At 49.4% G+C, this 12,891-nt stretch overlaps 7 protein-coding genes across 9 annotated transcripts; all 7 read left to right on the top strand.

The window, feature by feature from the left end:
• The first annotated feature begins 287 nt into the window (after positions 1–287).
• Positions 288–939, top strand: LOC117592098 (lipopolysaccharide-induced tumor necrosis factor-alpha factor homolog). The gene is made up of 3 exons (XM_034285615.1): positions 288–452; positions 517–646; positions 714–939. The coding sequence occupies exons 1-3, from the start codon at positions 347–349 to the stop codon at positions 814–816; spliced, it is 339 nt and encodes a 112-aa protein (XP_034141506.1). The 5' UTR covers positions 288–346; the 3' UTR covers positions 817–939.
• Positions 940–1,028: 89 nt separating this feature from the next.
• Positions 1,029–1,507, top strand: LOC117592085. Of its 2 annotated transcripts, none has more exons than XM_034285600.1 (2): positions 1,029–1,286; positions 1,351–1,507. In XM_034285600.1, exons 1-2 carry the CDS (start codon positions 1,066–1,068, stop codon positions 1,472–1,474), a joined length of 345 nt encoding a protein of 114 aa, XP_034141491.1. In that variant the 5' UTR covers positions 1,029–1,065; the 3' UTR covers positions 1,475–1,507. The 2 variants fall into 2 exon arrangements, with proteins under 2 accessions (XP_034141491.1, XP_034141489.1); XM_034285598.1 differs by having other exon boundaries at positions 1,339–1,507.
• A 761-nt stretch (positions 1,508–2,268) lies between these two features.
• On the top strand, positions 2,269–3,023 carry LOC117592097. Its single transcript, XM_034285614.1, has 2 exons — positions 2,269–2,741; positions 2,813–3,023. Exons 1-2 carry the CDS (start codon positions 2,494–2,496, stop codon positions 2,910–2,912), a joined length of 348 nt encoding a protein of 115 aa, XP_034141505.1. The 5' UTR covers positions 2,269–2,493; the 3' UTR covers positions 2,913–3,023.
• A 147-nt stretch (positions 3,024–3,170) lies between these two features.
• On the top strand, positions 3,171–4,090 carry LOC117592091 (lipopolysaccharide-induced tumor necrosis factor-alpha factor homolog). 2 transcript variants are annotated; one of them, XM_034285608.1, is made up of 4 exons: positions 3,183–3,211; positions 3,245–3,393; positions 3,461–3,596; positions 3,657–4,090. In XM_034285608.1, exons 1-4 carry the CDS (start codon positions 3,198–3,200, stop codon positions 3,760–3,762), a joined length of 405 nt encoding a protein of 134 aa, XP_034141499.1. In that variant the 5' UTR covers positions 3,183–3,197; the 3' UTR covers positions 3,763–4,090. The 2 variants fall into 2 exon arrangements, with proteins under 2 accessions (XP_034141498.1, XP_034141499.1); XM_034285607.1 differs by having other exon boundaries at positions 3,171–3,393.
• On the top strand, positions 4,080–4,698 carry LOC117592089 (lipopolysaccharide-induced tumor necrosis factor-alpha factor homolog). The gene is made up of 2 exons (XM_034285605.1): positions 4,080–4,450; positions 4,518–4,698. The coding sequence occupies exons 1-2, from the start codon at positions 4,104–4,106 to the stop codon at positions 4,621–4,623; spliced, it is 453 nt and encodes a 150-aa protein (XP_034141496.1). The 5' UTR covers positions 4,080–4,103; the 3' UTR covers positions 4,624–4,698.
• Positions 4,699–4,959: 261 nt separating this feature from the next.
• LOC117592086 (lipopolysaccharide-induced tumor necrosis factor-alpha factor homolog) lies at positions 4,960–6,104 on the top strand. Its single transcript, XM_034285601.1, has 3 exons — positions 4,960–5,439; positions 5,499–5,628; positions 5,694–6,104. Exons 1-3 carry the CDS (start codon positions 5,175–5,177, stop codon positions 5,812–5,814), a joined length of 516 nt encoding a protein of 171 aa, XP_034141492.1. The 5' UTR covers positions 4,960–5,174; the 3' UTR covers positions 5,815–6,104.
• Positions 6,105–6,539: 435 nt separating this feature from the next.
• LOC117592088 (YY1-associated factor 2) lies at positions 6,540–7,971 on the top strand. The gene is made up of 2 exons (XM_034285604.1): positions 6,540–6,997; positions 7,161–7,971. The coding sequence occupies exons 1-2, from the start codon at positions 6,859–6,861 to the stop codon at positions 7,472–7,474; spliced, it is 453 nt and encodes a 150-aa protein (XP_034141495.1). The 5' UTR covers positions 6,540–6,858; the 3' UTR covers positions 7,475–7,971.
• Positions 7,972–12,891: the final 4,920 nt, after the last annotated feature.

Below are 12,891 nucleotides of genomic sequence, written 5' to 3'. Positions count from 1 at the left end.
TCTCTGTGCTTTCAGCTTGCTCTGCCTGGTGCCGCTGCCGTACTGCCTGAAGAGCTGCCAGAGCGTGGACCATTACTGCAGTCGGTGCAATCGGTTTCTGGGAAAGGCTTCCAGCTAATCTTTGGCTCATTAAAACAAAGCAAAACAGCACCCTCACACTTCCTCATGCACATGCAAATTCCCTATGCCACACACACAAGCACAACTTTCCTCTTGTGAAATCCGATTTGACGCGGCCCTCCGTGGGACTGCAACGACGGCGATTGAGGAAATCAGTTTCGTGACTGACATCGAACGCTTCACACATCAAACGGAAACAGTAGCCACACAGAGCAGCAGCAGAATCATGGACGATAAGCCCTCCACAGCTCCACCGGAATACGACCAAACTTTTAGCCGTGCACTTCCCCCGCAGGTGGTTGTCCAGCAGCCGGCTCCTGTCATAATGCAGGGTGAGACTATTCCTTGAGGATTCCTCGAGAATGACTTCTAACTTCATTCCCGTTTGTTGTGCAGCGCCCAATGTGCTGGGCGATAGGCCGTCCATGGCCACATGCCCGAGCTGTGGTGCCCGCAGGAATACGGCCGTCACTTTTGAGCCCAACACCAAGACGCATCTGCTGGCGGTCGGCATTTGCCTGTTGGGGTAGGTAGCGCCTTGCTCAATCGAAGTAACATTTACCCACGGACTAATCGAGTCCCTCTCTTGGCAGGGGCATCTGCTGCTTCTGCATTCCGTACTGCAACGACTCCTGCCAGACGGCCAAGCACACTTGCACCAGGTGCGGTGCCTACGTGGGCTCCTACAATAACTAGCAGGGCCGCGAGAGGATATTCTTACACACATGCATATGTACATATGTACGTATGTGTTTTTGTATACAAATATATATATGTTTGCACCTAATTATGAATAAAACAATCACATTCCAATTGCAAGTCAAGCCTTATCAGCAGAGCGCCCGACACTTCTCGGTATCGCGGCTTTGGGGACTTGAATGGAAACTGAGATTAAAATGGAAAGACGCCGGACCGGAGGCTGGCTGCAGCCTCAGTAGCGACGCGATGTTTGCTCGGAAAAGACCTGCAGGCAAAATGCGCTCTCAAGAAGTCTACAAGAGTCTCACACAGCCGCCGGAAGCTCCGACGGGTTCGGGTCCACCGCCAGAGCCTGCACCGGAAGAGAGCTGCGCCGACGACAGCTGCCCGCACTGCGATGCAGCCCCAATGGTGGGCCAGGGCCACACGAGTCAAAGCTGGTGGCACAAACTGCGTTCTACACTAGCGTGAGTATTCGTATGCATTCATAGATTATTCACTGTATTCACTGTATGGCAGGGGTCCCCTCAGTTGCTTTCGATTTCGCTACAAATCGGTGTACAAGTGCCGGTCGTGCGGCTGGCGTAGCTCCTCATCCAGATCCCCCAAGAGATGCAGCTATGAATGCAAAACGACTACACGGATCGAAGCGTAAAACTGAAATTATACTACTGAAAGATGGCTATTAGTTTTGGGAGTTGCTATGATAAGTTTAAGTAGACATGGCTGTAGGGCCACCGAAAATGCTCACATTCAGGAGAGAGAGAGAAGCGCTGGCAAAGCTTTCCGCAACTGGTGTCTCCATTCTTGCGCAGAAATGTTGAGAGAACTGTTGCATTGGGACACAAGTTGACAGAACTGTTGCATCAGAAGTCATCAGCCACATGTTGCGTATCGCGGAATTATCGTGGATTGCAGCATACATTTATCCAATGAGTATATAAATATGCCAAAAAGAATAAATCAAATGTTTTAGTTGCTAATTTTCGTTCTGCCTCCAGTTCCTTCTTTGACTGAATATTTCCTATAGCTGCAACCAGATGGTGTGGGAATTGTGAAATGGGAGGATGCACTCGTCTGCACTTTGATTGGCATCTTTCTTTCTGTACTTTGGCACGCTTTTATAGTGATTTTGATCAAATTAAGAGTATTCAATTAAGAATAATTTGCAGAGTTAAAGAGTTCGTTTTTCCGACTCATATTTGACTGAGGAATTTCGACTCATATTTGATATGGAAATCCCCACAGACATTTCCCACAAAATAAATGCATGCACAGAGACATGTGTACATAAATATATGTAAATGCTTTACATATAGCTAATATATACCCAAAATCCCGGGATGAAAAGCTAACCTGTTAGTGGAGCTTATGGCAACATTGTTGCACATGTTGCACACGGACTGCATGTTGCACACATACATACAAAACTTTGGAGTTTATGGTCGGTGGTCCAGGGCTCAGTTCCCTGTGTGACGTCTGTTCTGCTGCTTGAGACTGCGGAGAAGTGCATCCATTCGTGCATTCAAAGGCCCATCTGCAGCCGCTGATAAGCGCACGAAAAGCTGCGTGGGATTTCGGGTGGATACCGGGCGCATCCAGGGCTAACCCCCACGCAGAGTTCTATATTTGGGCTGAGCCTTCACAGAGCTGCTATTGCATCAGGGTGCTCGAATGCCGTTCAAATTGCTGCCCCAGTACGGCCCGGCGTCACTTGTTGCGTTGTTCGTGGACTGGCGTGAGAATCTGAAGAAGGAGATACGAGCCAATGTGCTGGCCGCCAGGATGGGCAAGTACCGGATGATCCACCACAAGTATCATCGCATTCCCATCGAGTGCTGTCCGCGGTGCAAGTCGACGGCTGTGAGGTTGGAAATTCGCACCAGTCGCTCGCAGTGGAAGAAACTGAAGAAGAATTTGGTGTAAGCAAACGGCATATACATATAATTATGCTCTATGTGCTACATATGTACATTATATACTTAACTTGCAGTGAATTATGCTTCTGTCGACCATACATTCCAGCGGGCATGTACAAGCAGGGACACATTTGCCGATCCTGTGGCTGGATGGATGTCATAAAGATATGTTAAAGGAATAGAAGAAAAAAACACACATATTATATACCTATCTATATACCCATTATGTACTCACAAACAAATATTGAATTACGATCAAATATTATTCCGAGTTCTTCAAACTTATTTCCATCCACTTGTTGTTTCTGCCTTATAAAGGGGGGGGGGGGCGAGGTGCTACAGCTACAGGCCAAGAAAGCTAACGGCCAAGTAAGCTTTTGTGCCAAAAGCTCTACGTAAAGTTGTGGCCCGAAAGCGCGAGCGACTTGAAGTCAGTTCTCTGTCGACCATCAAGCGGAAATGCAGTACAACCAGCCGCAGCCTGGAACCGTTGGCTACCCGTACCCGCCGCAACCTGGAGCAGGTGGCTATCCGTACCCGCCGCAGCCACAGCCACAGCCACCGAGCTACGAGCAGGCCGTACATGTCACGGGACCAGTGCCCGTCCGAGTGCAGCTCCAGGGTGCACAGCCACCGCCCGTGGTGATCATTCAACGTAAGTGTCCGCAGCAGCAGCTGTTTCCCTGTACAAGCCGGACTCAGACTCCGCCGATTGCTTTCAGATCAAGCTGCTCTGCCGGTGGGTCCCGATGCCAGCTTCATCACCTGTCCCCACTGCCATGTCCAGAAGCTGACCCGTGTCGAATATGCGCCCAGTGTGCGCACCCACTGCATGGCCGCCCTGCTCTGCCTCATTGGGTAAGATCTGCGATCTCCTCTCGGTGTTATCTAATCTCTAAGTGTGGTCCACGTAAGCAGCCTCTGGTGTTTCGCCTGTCTGCCCTACTGCGCCACCAGTTGCATGAATGCGAATCACTTCTGCGGCAACTGCAACAAGTTTGTGGGCGTCTACAACAGCGACTAGCAGCAGCAGCAGCAACGATACACATTCCGAATAAACAAACCAAATCGAATCGAATCCAGAAACCAATCCAATCCGATCACATCATCCATCGCATAGCATTGTGTGCGAACATTTTTGACTGGGTGTCGACAGACGAACACAATTTCTTTCCCCCCCCCACACACACACACACCCACTGCTAGTGTAAACAATCGGGCCAGAAAGCTTTTCCACCACTGAAACGGCTTTAATTGATAAGAACTCTGCGATATGCTAGCCAACAATTTTTTCGGTGCGTTCCATTGCCATTGACGCGCACCGACGAGTCATTTGTCCCATTAACGCCCAGGAAAATCGATACTATGGAACCCGTTTATCCAGCCGCACCACTGGAGATGCAGAAGGGCACGGCAGGAGATGCGCTGGCCGAGCATCAGCAGCTGCTGACAACACCACGATCACCGCCGAGCTACGATCAGGCCACAGCCTCGCCAGCGCTCACCACGGGCCCAGCAGCGACTCCAGCTCCAGCTCCAGGTGCAGCTCCAGCTACAGTGCGGCATACAGTGGTGGTGGTTCCTGGCTCCATCTACGGACCGGAGCCCATGGACATACAGTGTCCGTACTGCCACAATTATGCGCGCACCCGCGTCTCCTATCGGCCCAACTCACGCACACATCTAATAGCCCTGGTGCTGTGTTTGTTCCAGTGAGTAATGCCAGGGGAGTGTCTGTTCTTCTTTAGCTTCTTTAATCCAATCTGCCTCCCTTTACAGACTGTACTGCTGTGTGTGCCTGCCTTACTGCATTGCCAGTTGCATGAACACCACTCACAACTGTGGCATGTGCGACCACTACCTGGGCACCTACCAGCGTAAATGAGATCCGGATTTGGGCTTCTTTTATCTGTTTCCATCTGCACCTAGATAATAAACTGTTGTTGGTCTTTGACCTGTACGTTTACTGTACGATTTACTTGAGATAGGTTGGGCACACATCCACTCCCCCACTCCCCCGACTCACCGTTGGATAGAGCTTTTGGCCAAACACAAAACTCGACTCGTACAATTACAGAGATATTTGTGTTGCCGAAAAGGTTGCCCAATCTCTCGCTCTGCTCTGCTCTGCTCTGCTCCGCTCTACCTGCGAAAGCTTTTAAGCTCACTCTGTGGAGCAGAGCGAACGATCTAAGCCAAAACTTGAATCTGTAGGCAGAAGCCAGTAGCCAGCTGAGAGCGAAACGGAACGGAGGAGACGAACAGAGCGAATTTGCACAGTAAACAAAAACCCCAACAAGGGATTACAAATACACACACACATACACATACATATACATGTACATATACACACGTAGTGGTAGAGGAAGAACTTGAATCTGTTTTAGTTGCAAACAAAAATCGAAAGCTGAACTTCGCACTTCGACGACAACGGCAATGGATCAGAAGCGGGCCATGCTCTATCCGCAAGTGGATTTCAACACGCCCAGCGCACCATCGCCGACGTCAGCGAGGCCAACAAGGGAATCGTTTGGGCCGGAGCATGTGCCCGTGGAGGCTCCGCCATCATACGATGTGGCAATAGGCAGACCAACCAGCGCAGTGACTGTTCCAGCAATTGCAGTAATCACGCCACAACAGCCCCAGCCGCCGCAAGTGGTCTACGAGTATGAGCAACCAGCAGCCACAGTTGTCCAAACGGGTAAGTAATTGCTTGGCTTGGGTCTAACTATCTCTGACGTCATTGCTGTTTAATTGCAGAAACACTGAACTTGGGTCCAAATCCCTGCCGCGTACTCTGCCCGGCCTGTGGTGCACAGAAGACAACACGCATGACGCACACCGCCAATTCTCGCACGCATTTGGGTGCGGGACTGCTGTGTCTGGTGGGGTGAGTACCACAAACAAATCTCGTGAACTCCCGACAGTGTGCTGAACATTCCTCTCTTCAATTAGTTGGTGCTGTTTTGCCTGCTTCGTGCCCTACTGCATGAACAGTTGCCGCACTGGGAACCACTACTGTCGCAAGTGCAACACGTTCCTCGGCGCATACAGTCCCAGTGGTGGACTGAAGTGAAGATAAGACTATGACGAGATGTGATCTGGTGGTACCTAACACAAACAGGAGCTGCTATCTCAGCTGTTTGCCTAGAACATACATATTTGCATATGAATATATTATTAACCTTAAACAAAAGCCAACGCCACCGCCGCTTACCTTCTTGCTGCTCTCGATGGGTCCATGGAGCACAGTGTTGGCGAAGGTCGACGTGCATCGTCACCATGATGCTGCCTAGCCTCCAATAATGTATAATACTCGTATACTCTTTATGCAAAACAATAATAAAGCAAGGAATTTGGACTTGAGCTTGAAATGTTATGACCCTTAATGATCGAGGCAGAGTGGAGGGGACTCTGCCATTGACAACTGTTTCCATTTATATTTTTTACTCGCCGACATTTACGCTATTTGCAACGGTTTCAAATGTTTCCCAGCGTGACCGCGGCGTTATCGACAAAATATACCACACCACGTGAGTGCTGCCAGATGAGGCCATCCTTTGCTCACAATTATTCCTCAGTCGATACATCGATATAGTGAGTGATATTTTGAAGAATTTTGATAAATCAGATAAAATTATGGTGCAACAGAGAATCCTAACTAGATGATAAAATAACCCAGAATATGAATCTCATGGAAAATTGTTTATGATATACGCTATATTTTGAAATTAAAACGTATATTTTGGTATATTTCTGAGGGTCAGGCGGTATATTTGATCGATAAATCCGCGGGCACACTGTATTGCAGAAAGTTTTTTTCACAACAATAAACCTCCGATTAAGATCCAATTAAGCAACTAATGTGTGTTGGTAGACATTAAGCAACGCTTCTAAGCCAGTTGTGCGTGTGTGCCAGTAGGCTGCACCCCAAAATTGCCAGCATTTGCGCTGCGTTTTGGCAGCCACAACATCAGCAGCAGCAGCAGCAGAAGCACGGGCAGAGGTAGAGGCAAAAGCAAAAGCAAAATCGGCAGCAACAACAACAACGGTGGAAAAGGAAAATTCAGCCCAGCTGCATTTCGCTCACTTCCCCCACCACAGGGCAGTTTTCACTATTATGGACAAGAAATCATCGCCCGTGCGACGACAAAAGCGCCAAGCGAAAGTGATTGAAGACAACTTTTGGGACTGCAGCGTCTGCACGTACAGGAACTCGGCCGAGGCGTTCAAGTGCCGCATGTGTGACGTGAGGAAAGGTGAGTGACCTCGATTTCGTGTGCGACCACAGCGGCTGCTGCGTCACATTTCAATTACCCGTGAAGGACGGCAAAATAATCGTTCGCTGTGCGCGTAATTTGTTTTCTTTGCTGCATTGATAATGTTCTCCACTCTCTCTCCCCCCGCCCCCACACCACCTAGGTACCTCCACACGAAAGCCTCGCCTCAACTCGGCGCTAGTCGCGCAGCAGGCAGCCACACTGCCAGGAGCCAGCGGAAACATGCCCAACGGCAAATCCGCCTCCAGTTCACGGCACGGAAGTGGACACGACAGGCAAAGGCATAAACGATACCCGGCCCGCTTGAAGAACGTTGATCGCTCGACGGCGCAGACGCGCGAGGTGACCGTCAATTCGGTCACCGTCTTCATCACAGAGTACAAGGCGAAGCCGGTGAGCAGCCGGCGTGAGTCCAGCGAGCAGAGCTTCAGCGAGAGCAACGACAGCCGGAGTTAATTTTGGAGGCCAGGTCCCGAGCCCGTGCTACCTTTTGATATTGTGCGCCACGATTCCCCAGGCGATTCCCCAATCCCACGTCCCCTCGTCTAAGTGTACAAGTAACAAATTGTAAATTCTAACTGTTAGGCCCAGAAACAATTGTAAATCGAAATCGAACTATAAGTTATTGAGTATTAGGCAACGTTCGAAGACGCTCCCGCACCTGGCTTCGTCCAGCGAGCACAGAGCGGGACAAGAAGCACGCATTTATACGTCTCTCTCTCTCTGCAGCCGCTTCGAATGTGCGCTACCCTGTATATATTCTACCAACAGATGAGCCAACAGGAGGGTATCCTCTCCTGCCTGTCCCTTGTCTGCCTCGTATTGTATTGTAATTCTAAAACCTAATTTATTACCGCTGAATGCATGGTCTGTAATGTATATTTTTAAAAAATACGAATATCTATCGTTTATGCTATAAGTTTTCAATTAAAATATGATTTAACGAAAGCTAATCACACTGTTTAGAACGATACTGTAACGATGACAAATCCAAATCCAAATCCAAGCCCAAGTCCTCCCACAAAATGGTTTTTGTTAATGCCCAGCCACACGCGTAGATTGGCTGAATAGACAATTTGATAATTTTAATTCGTTTGTATACAAGACTGATTAATAGTTACCACAAAAGGCAAACACACACCACTTCCACAGGTGCCCGTTCTGTTCCGTTTCCAGCAGCAAGCCCGAGCAAACAATAGATAAATACTCCAACGAATAACAAGAACTTTTGTACTTGGCAGAGAGAGCACCAAAGCAGCTCTCCACCCTCCACCAATACCATAAACCGTAACCATAACCAATACCTACAATTAGTAAACGATAAACGATGAATTTTGATATGAACGATTATATTAAATATTGGATAATGGATATAATGGTTTATAATGTGCTTGATATTTGCATTTTGAGATAGATTATTTAGCCCACACACACAGCACACTCGAATATACTGCCGGACCCGTACTGAGAGCTGGAGGAGAGCTTAACTTCCAGTAAGATGAACTTTGCAGCATTAAACACTTATACAAAAAAGTTTATAACTAACTGATATGCTTACAAAATGGTCAAACAAGAAGCAAAGACACAAACACACACAAATCCAATCATAGATACACACACACCCACTTGCAACCGAACTTTCAAAGTTAGTTAAAAAACTTAAATTCAAGTTGTAAAGCATTCAATTTTAAAGCATTATAAAATACATTAAATAAATTTCAACAAAAAATGCTACTAGATAACCGTCGTTTTGCCTGGCTGGGGGAATTGTCTGGAAATTATCACATAATTTTATAGCTAGCACCTGGCTGGATGGATGGATTTGGGTTGGGTTTGCCCATGCCCAGTTTAAAGTTCTTTAAAGAGGCAGCACACGAGGGGTTGCTGGGGTTGTGGATGGATGCCAGTACATAGAATAGAATCCACCATCGTTCCACTCAAAGACACAGCAGGACCAGGGGACCGCCCACGCGTTACCTTTGTCTATGGCTATGTGTGGCAGCGTGGGGGAGAACATAAGGACGGGGTGGCGGTGGCACATCATCTGCGTATCTGCTTACGCGTGCTCTCAGCTTTAGTTTGGGTCTCAGTCGAGTTTCAGTTTCAGTTTCAGGCTGAAGCTGAAGCCACTGACTGTCTCTCCCCAACGAGGACGAGGGCTACGCCTTTGGCAGCTGCCTCAACTTTTCGCACAGCGCACATCGCACGCTTCGCAAATAAATTACAAATTGTTTCGTTCCAGCACAGCTACTACAGAGAGAGAGAGAGAGAGAGAGAGAGAGGGATTCCTACTCCTTCTCCGCCTCCTCTGCGTGCCACACAGCCCTCACACAATTCGTTTCAAACATTCTAGCCTGACGTTCGAAATGTTCCCGTTCGCATTTTCTCTAAAATGTTAAAATTCACGAGGCCCAGGCCCAGGCTCCCACTACAACATGCTGCCACCCAGTGTGGCCTCCCCCAGGCGGCACAGGACCTGCGTTATCAGCGCCGCACTCTGTGCGCTTATCTTCCTCCCTGTACGTTTCGTTTCATTCTTGGGTTCTGTTTCATTCGTTTGTTCGCTGCTCCTTGCTTGCGCCTCCTCTGTCGCTGGCCTCCTTCTTATCCGTTTGTTTGCCCGTGCTTCCGCCTCATCTGTGCGACCGTCCGCACATCCTGTTCCCTTTCTGCCATTTCCACGTCCTTGTGTGTAGTTCGGGAAATTTGGTTTTTCTCTAGCAGCTAACAAAAGTTGCAGCAATTGGAAAATGTTAAACTCCTTGCAGCCGGAACTCTGGGCCTGTTCCTGGACCCGGACTTCAATATAACGCATACGCGCTGTGGTCCGGCCCAGAGGTTCGTCTGCAGAACGGACTCCAAAAACTTCTGTATAGCTCCACAGTGCAAGGGGTGGGTGTGGGGTGTGTGTGCATGTGGGTAATCCCAGCAAGTAACTTGAGCACTTTATGGCACAACGCGCACGTGTGCCTGTGTCAGTATCAGAGGAGTGTTGGAGGAGGGTGCGGGTCCTGGTGCGGGTGCGGGTGTGTATCTGTGCTAGATAGCCGCGAAGGATACTTGAGAGAGGAAGAGAGGCAGAGAGAGAGTTTGGGCTGCGATAGCTCTAGGTTTAAACACTCTTTAGGCATTATCCATTTTAATTACATTAAAAAACTTTTTTGTTGGCATAAAATAAATTGGAGCCAAAGACGAAGACAAAGATTGGAGGGGTGGGGGGCTTGGGCCAAAGCAAAGCAAAACTTATGTCACTTTGATCCTTAAAAGTAACTTGAAGGCGACTCATGCGAGAGACAATGGGGAACTATGTAGCCACCCTACCTACCCCCAGCGAGGGCCAACCCAACCCCTGGTAGTCAGTCTCCCGCTCTCCCGCTCTCTCTCTCTCTCTCGGTAATCAAGTTTAGTCTTTAAAATTGAAATTCCAGCATTAGGCAAGGAATGCGACAAAGGGGTTGCTCGATGGCAAAAGGATTGTGCGGCAGAGGGGTAGAAGTGTCGCCGCTGCTTCGCTTATCTGCCTCGAATGTGCCACAGCACGCATGGAATATGTGCCGAAGAAATCGTTTGCACATTGCCAAATTCAATGTGCAAATAAATGATTCAAACTCAAGCGTAAGATTTGCAGCCAGAAATGAGTCAAGGAATGGATTAAATCAGAGCACATCAGTACTGCCTGCAATTTCTCGTTCCTTTCATTGATTAAAGTTTCACATTAAAGTTGCCCAAAGAACAGCAGAAAGATAAAAGAGAACGACAAAAATGTATGACAATCGCAGTGTCACCAGCCCAGAACCCAGAACCCAGAGCCCAGAACCCAGAGAACGCCCCACAACGCCTGCCAGCAGCGGGGCTGGGTCGTCAGAGCTTCATTGTGTTTATTTCTCATGTTAAAATCAAATTCCCGCGTGTGCAATTTTTCATTTGCCCCAGACCCGGATCCGGACCAGAACTTGGGCCCCGGGCAGCTGGCAGCAGGCAGCAGGCGCTGGAGCCGTAGTCGCAGCCCAGTGGAGAAATGAAAAGGAAGTGGAAAAATGTGTAAAGGTGCGTGTGGCAGGGTGGCAGGACTCAGCTCGAATGGGGTGGGCCATGGGCTGGAGGTGGTGTGAGTGCTTGGCTGGCTCTTCCGGCGTGCTGCCTGACGTCAGGTGAAGTCAGCTTAAAGCGAAACTTTTGCCAACCAAACTCCAGGAGTTTCCTTCTGCCTGCTGCCATTTCTTTACTTTTATTCTGAAGTTGAAGAATTGCGGGTGATGATGCATGCCGCATGCTGCATGCTGCGTCCAGGCAGGAGAAAAGTTCAAGCTGCTGGAGCATTAAAGCTAGTGCCGGAGATGGTGCTGGAGCTCAGCTGCATTTTGGGCAACATTTTTCGATACCTGTCGGCATGTGTCGGGGTGAGCTGCCTGCACACCAAGAAGCATGCCCCCAGCTCCAGCCCCCAGCTCCATCCATCTTCGCGCGCTGCGTGCTACTCCTCCTTGGCGCCCGCATAACTTGCGCTCTAAACAAAACAAAAATGCGTTGGCAAAGCGTAGGACCAGAGACAGTCAGGGACAGGGACAGGGACAGGACAAGAGGCTGAGTCAGGGGCAGAGTTAGAGGCAAAGGCAAAGGCAAAGGCAGCTGGCTGCGATGACTACGATGGTGATGGTGATGGCGACACTGGCAACAGCAAAGGCAACATCAGCGGAATACACTGCAAATCAAGGGGAGAACTACACTTTGGTGTGCACTTTGGGCTTGCAGCAGAAAGAAGTCGAAAGGAACAACCTCTTCCTGGTTGTTATTCCTGGCAGAGTATTCCCTCCTCGGTTTGGGCAGCTTTTTCCTCTAAACTACTCCAGCCCGCCTCGCTGGATGGCGTTGGCTGCCTGGCTGCTTGCTCCCTGTAAGGACAGCGACAGGCCGACGAGGACGACGATGACTACGACGGCAACGGCAACGGCAACGAAGGCAACGCCAAAAAGAAGAATGGGTGGAGGGGGCAGAGAAACAGCAACGGCAACGGCAACGGCAACCCGAGAAGGGGGACATGGGAGGGTGAGAGGGGAATGAATGCTTGGTGCGGAGGGGGCAGGGAGGAGGGAGGAGGAGCAAGGGAGGCAGACACGACACACCAAGTGTACAATAGCTTTAAGCTTAAACTCTCGCACACTTGCACGCACACACAGGCACACAGAGAGACCGACACACAGATACGCTCCTCTAAGCATATATTTGGGAATACAGGGCCACAAGCACAATTCAAGAGAGAGAAGAAAAAACAACAGAGTAACATTTTGTGTTGCTTTTTGCAGAGAGACGCGACCCAACCTTGGGGCCCATTTGGATGGAAGAAGCACTTCGGGGGGAGCAGGAGCTGAAGCAGCGGCGACTCACGATCGTGGGCTAAAGCCCACCACGGGTGCACCCTGTATATGCCCCAAACGGCAGTGGGGAAGAAAATTCACGGACGAACGCTATGCTCGTATGTCCAAGTCCAAGAAAGAAAAATACTTGCTGCGACAACACACAGGCAGTGTGTGAGTGAGTGAGAGTGCCAGGGATGGCAGACATTCATCCTGATGGTAAGATCTTGGGCAATCCAGCTGCGCCGACATAAATGGGTCACTTTTGTCCGTATCTGCGATCAAGAAAGTTTTCCTTATCTGGTGGGGCAACAACGTAAATTAAATATGATATTCGGGGGGGTTTGTACATCTGTACAGGCGATAAGAGTTGCCTCTCCACACACAGAACAAGCGAAAGAATTACAGAAAAGCCACACCAGCCCAGCCCTGGCAGCAGCAACGCGGCTGAAGGCAAAGGCATGGCAAGGCAAGGCAAGGCAAGGCAAGACGAGCGACCCGACCAGCCAGCCAGGCAGA

This window comes from Drosophila guanche, unplaced genomic scaffold (assembly GCF_900245975.1).
Source record: "Drosophila guanche unplaced genomic scaffold, DGUA_6, whole genome shotgun sequence".
Classification (NCBI taxonomy): Eukaryota; Metazoa; Arthropoda; class Insecta; order Diptera; family Drosophilidae; genus Drosophila; species Drosophila guanche.
Note: the sequence above shows the minus strand (reverse complement) of the source record. Positions and strands in the feature narration are given on the sequence as shown.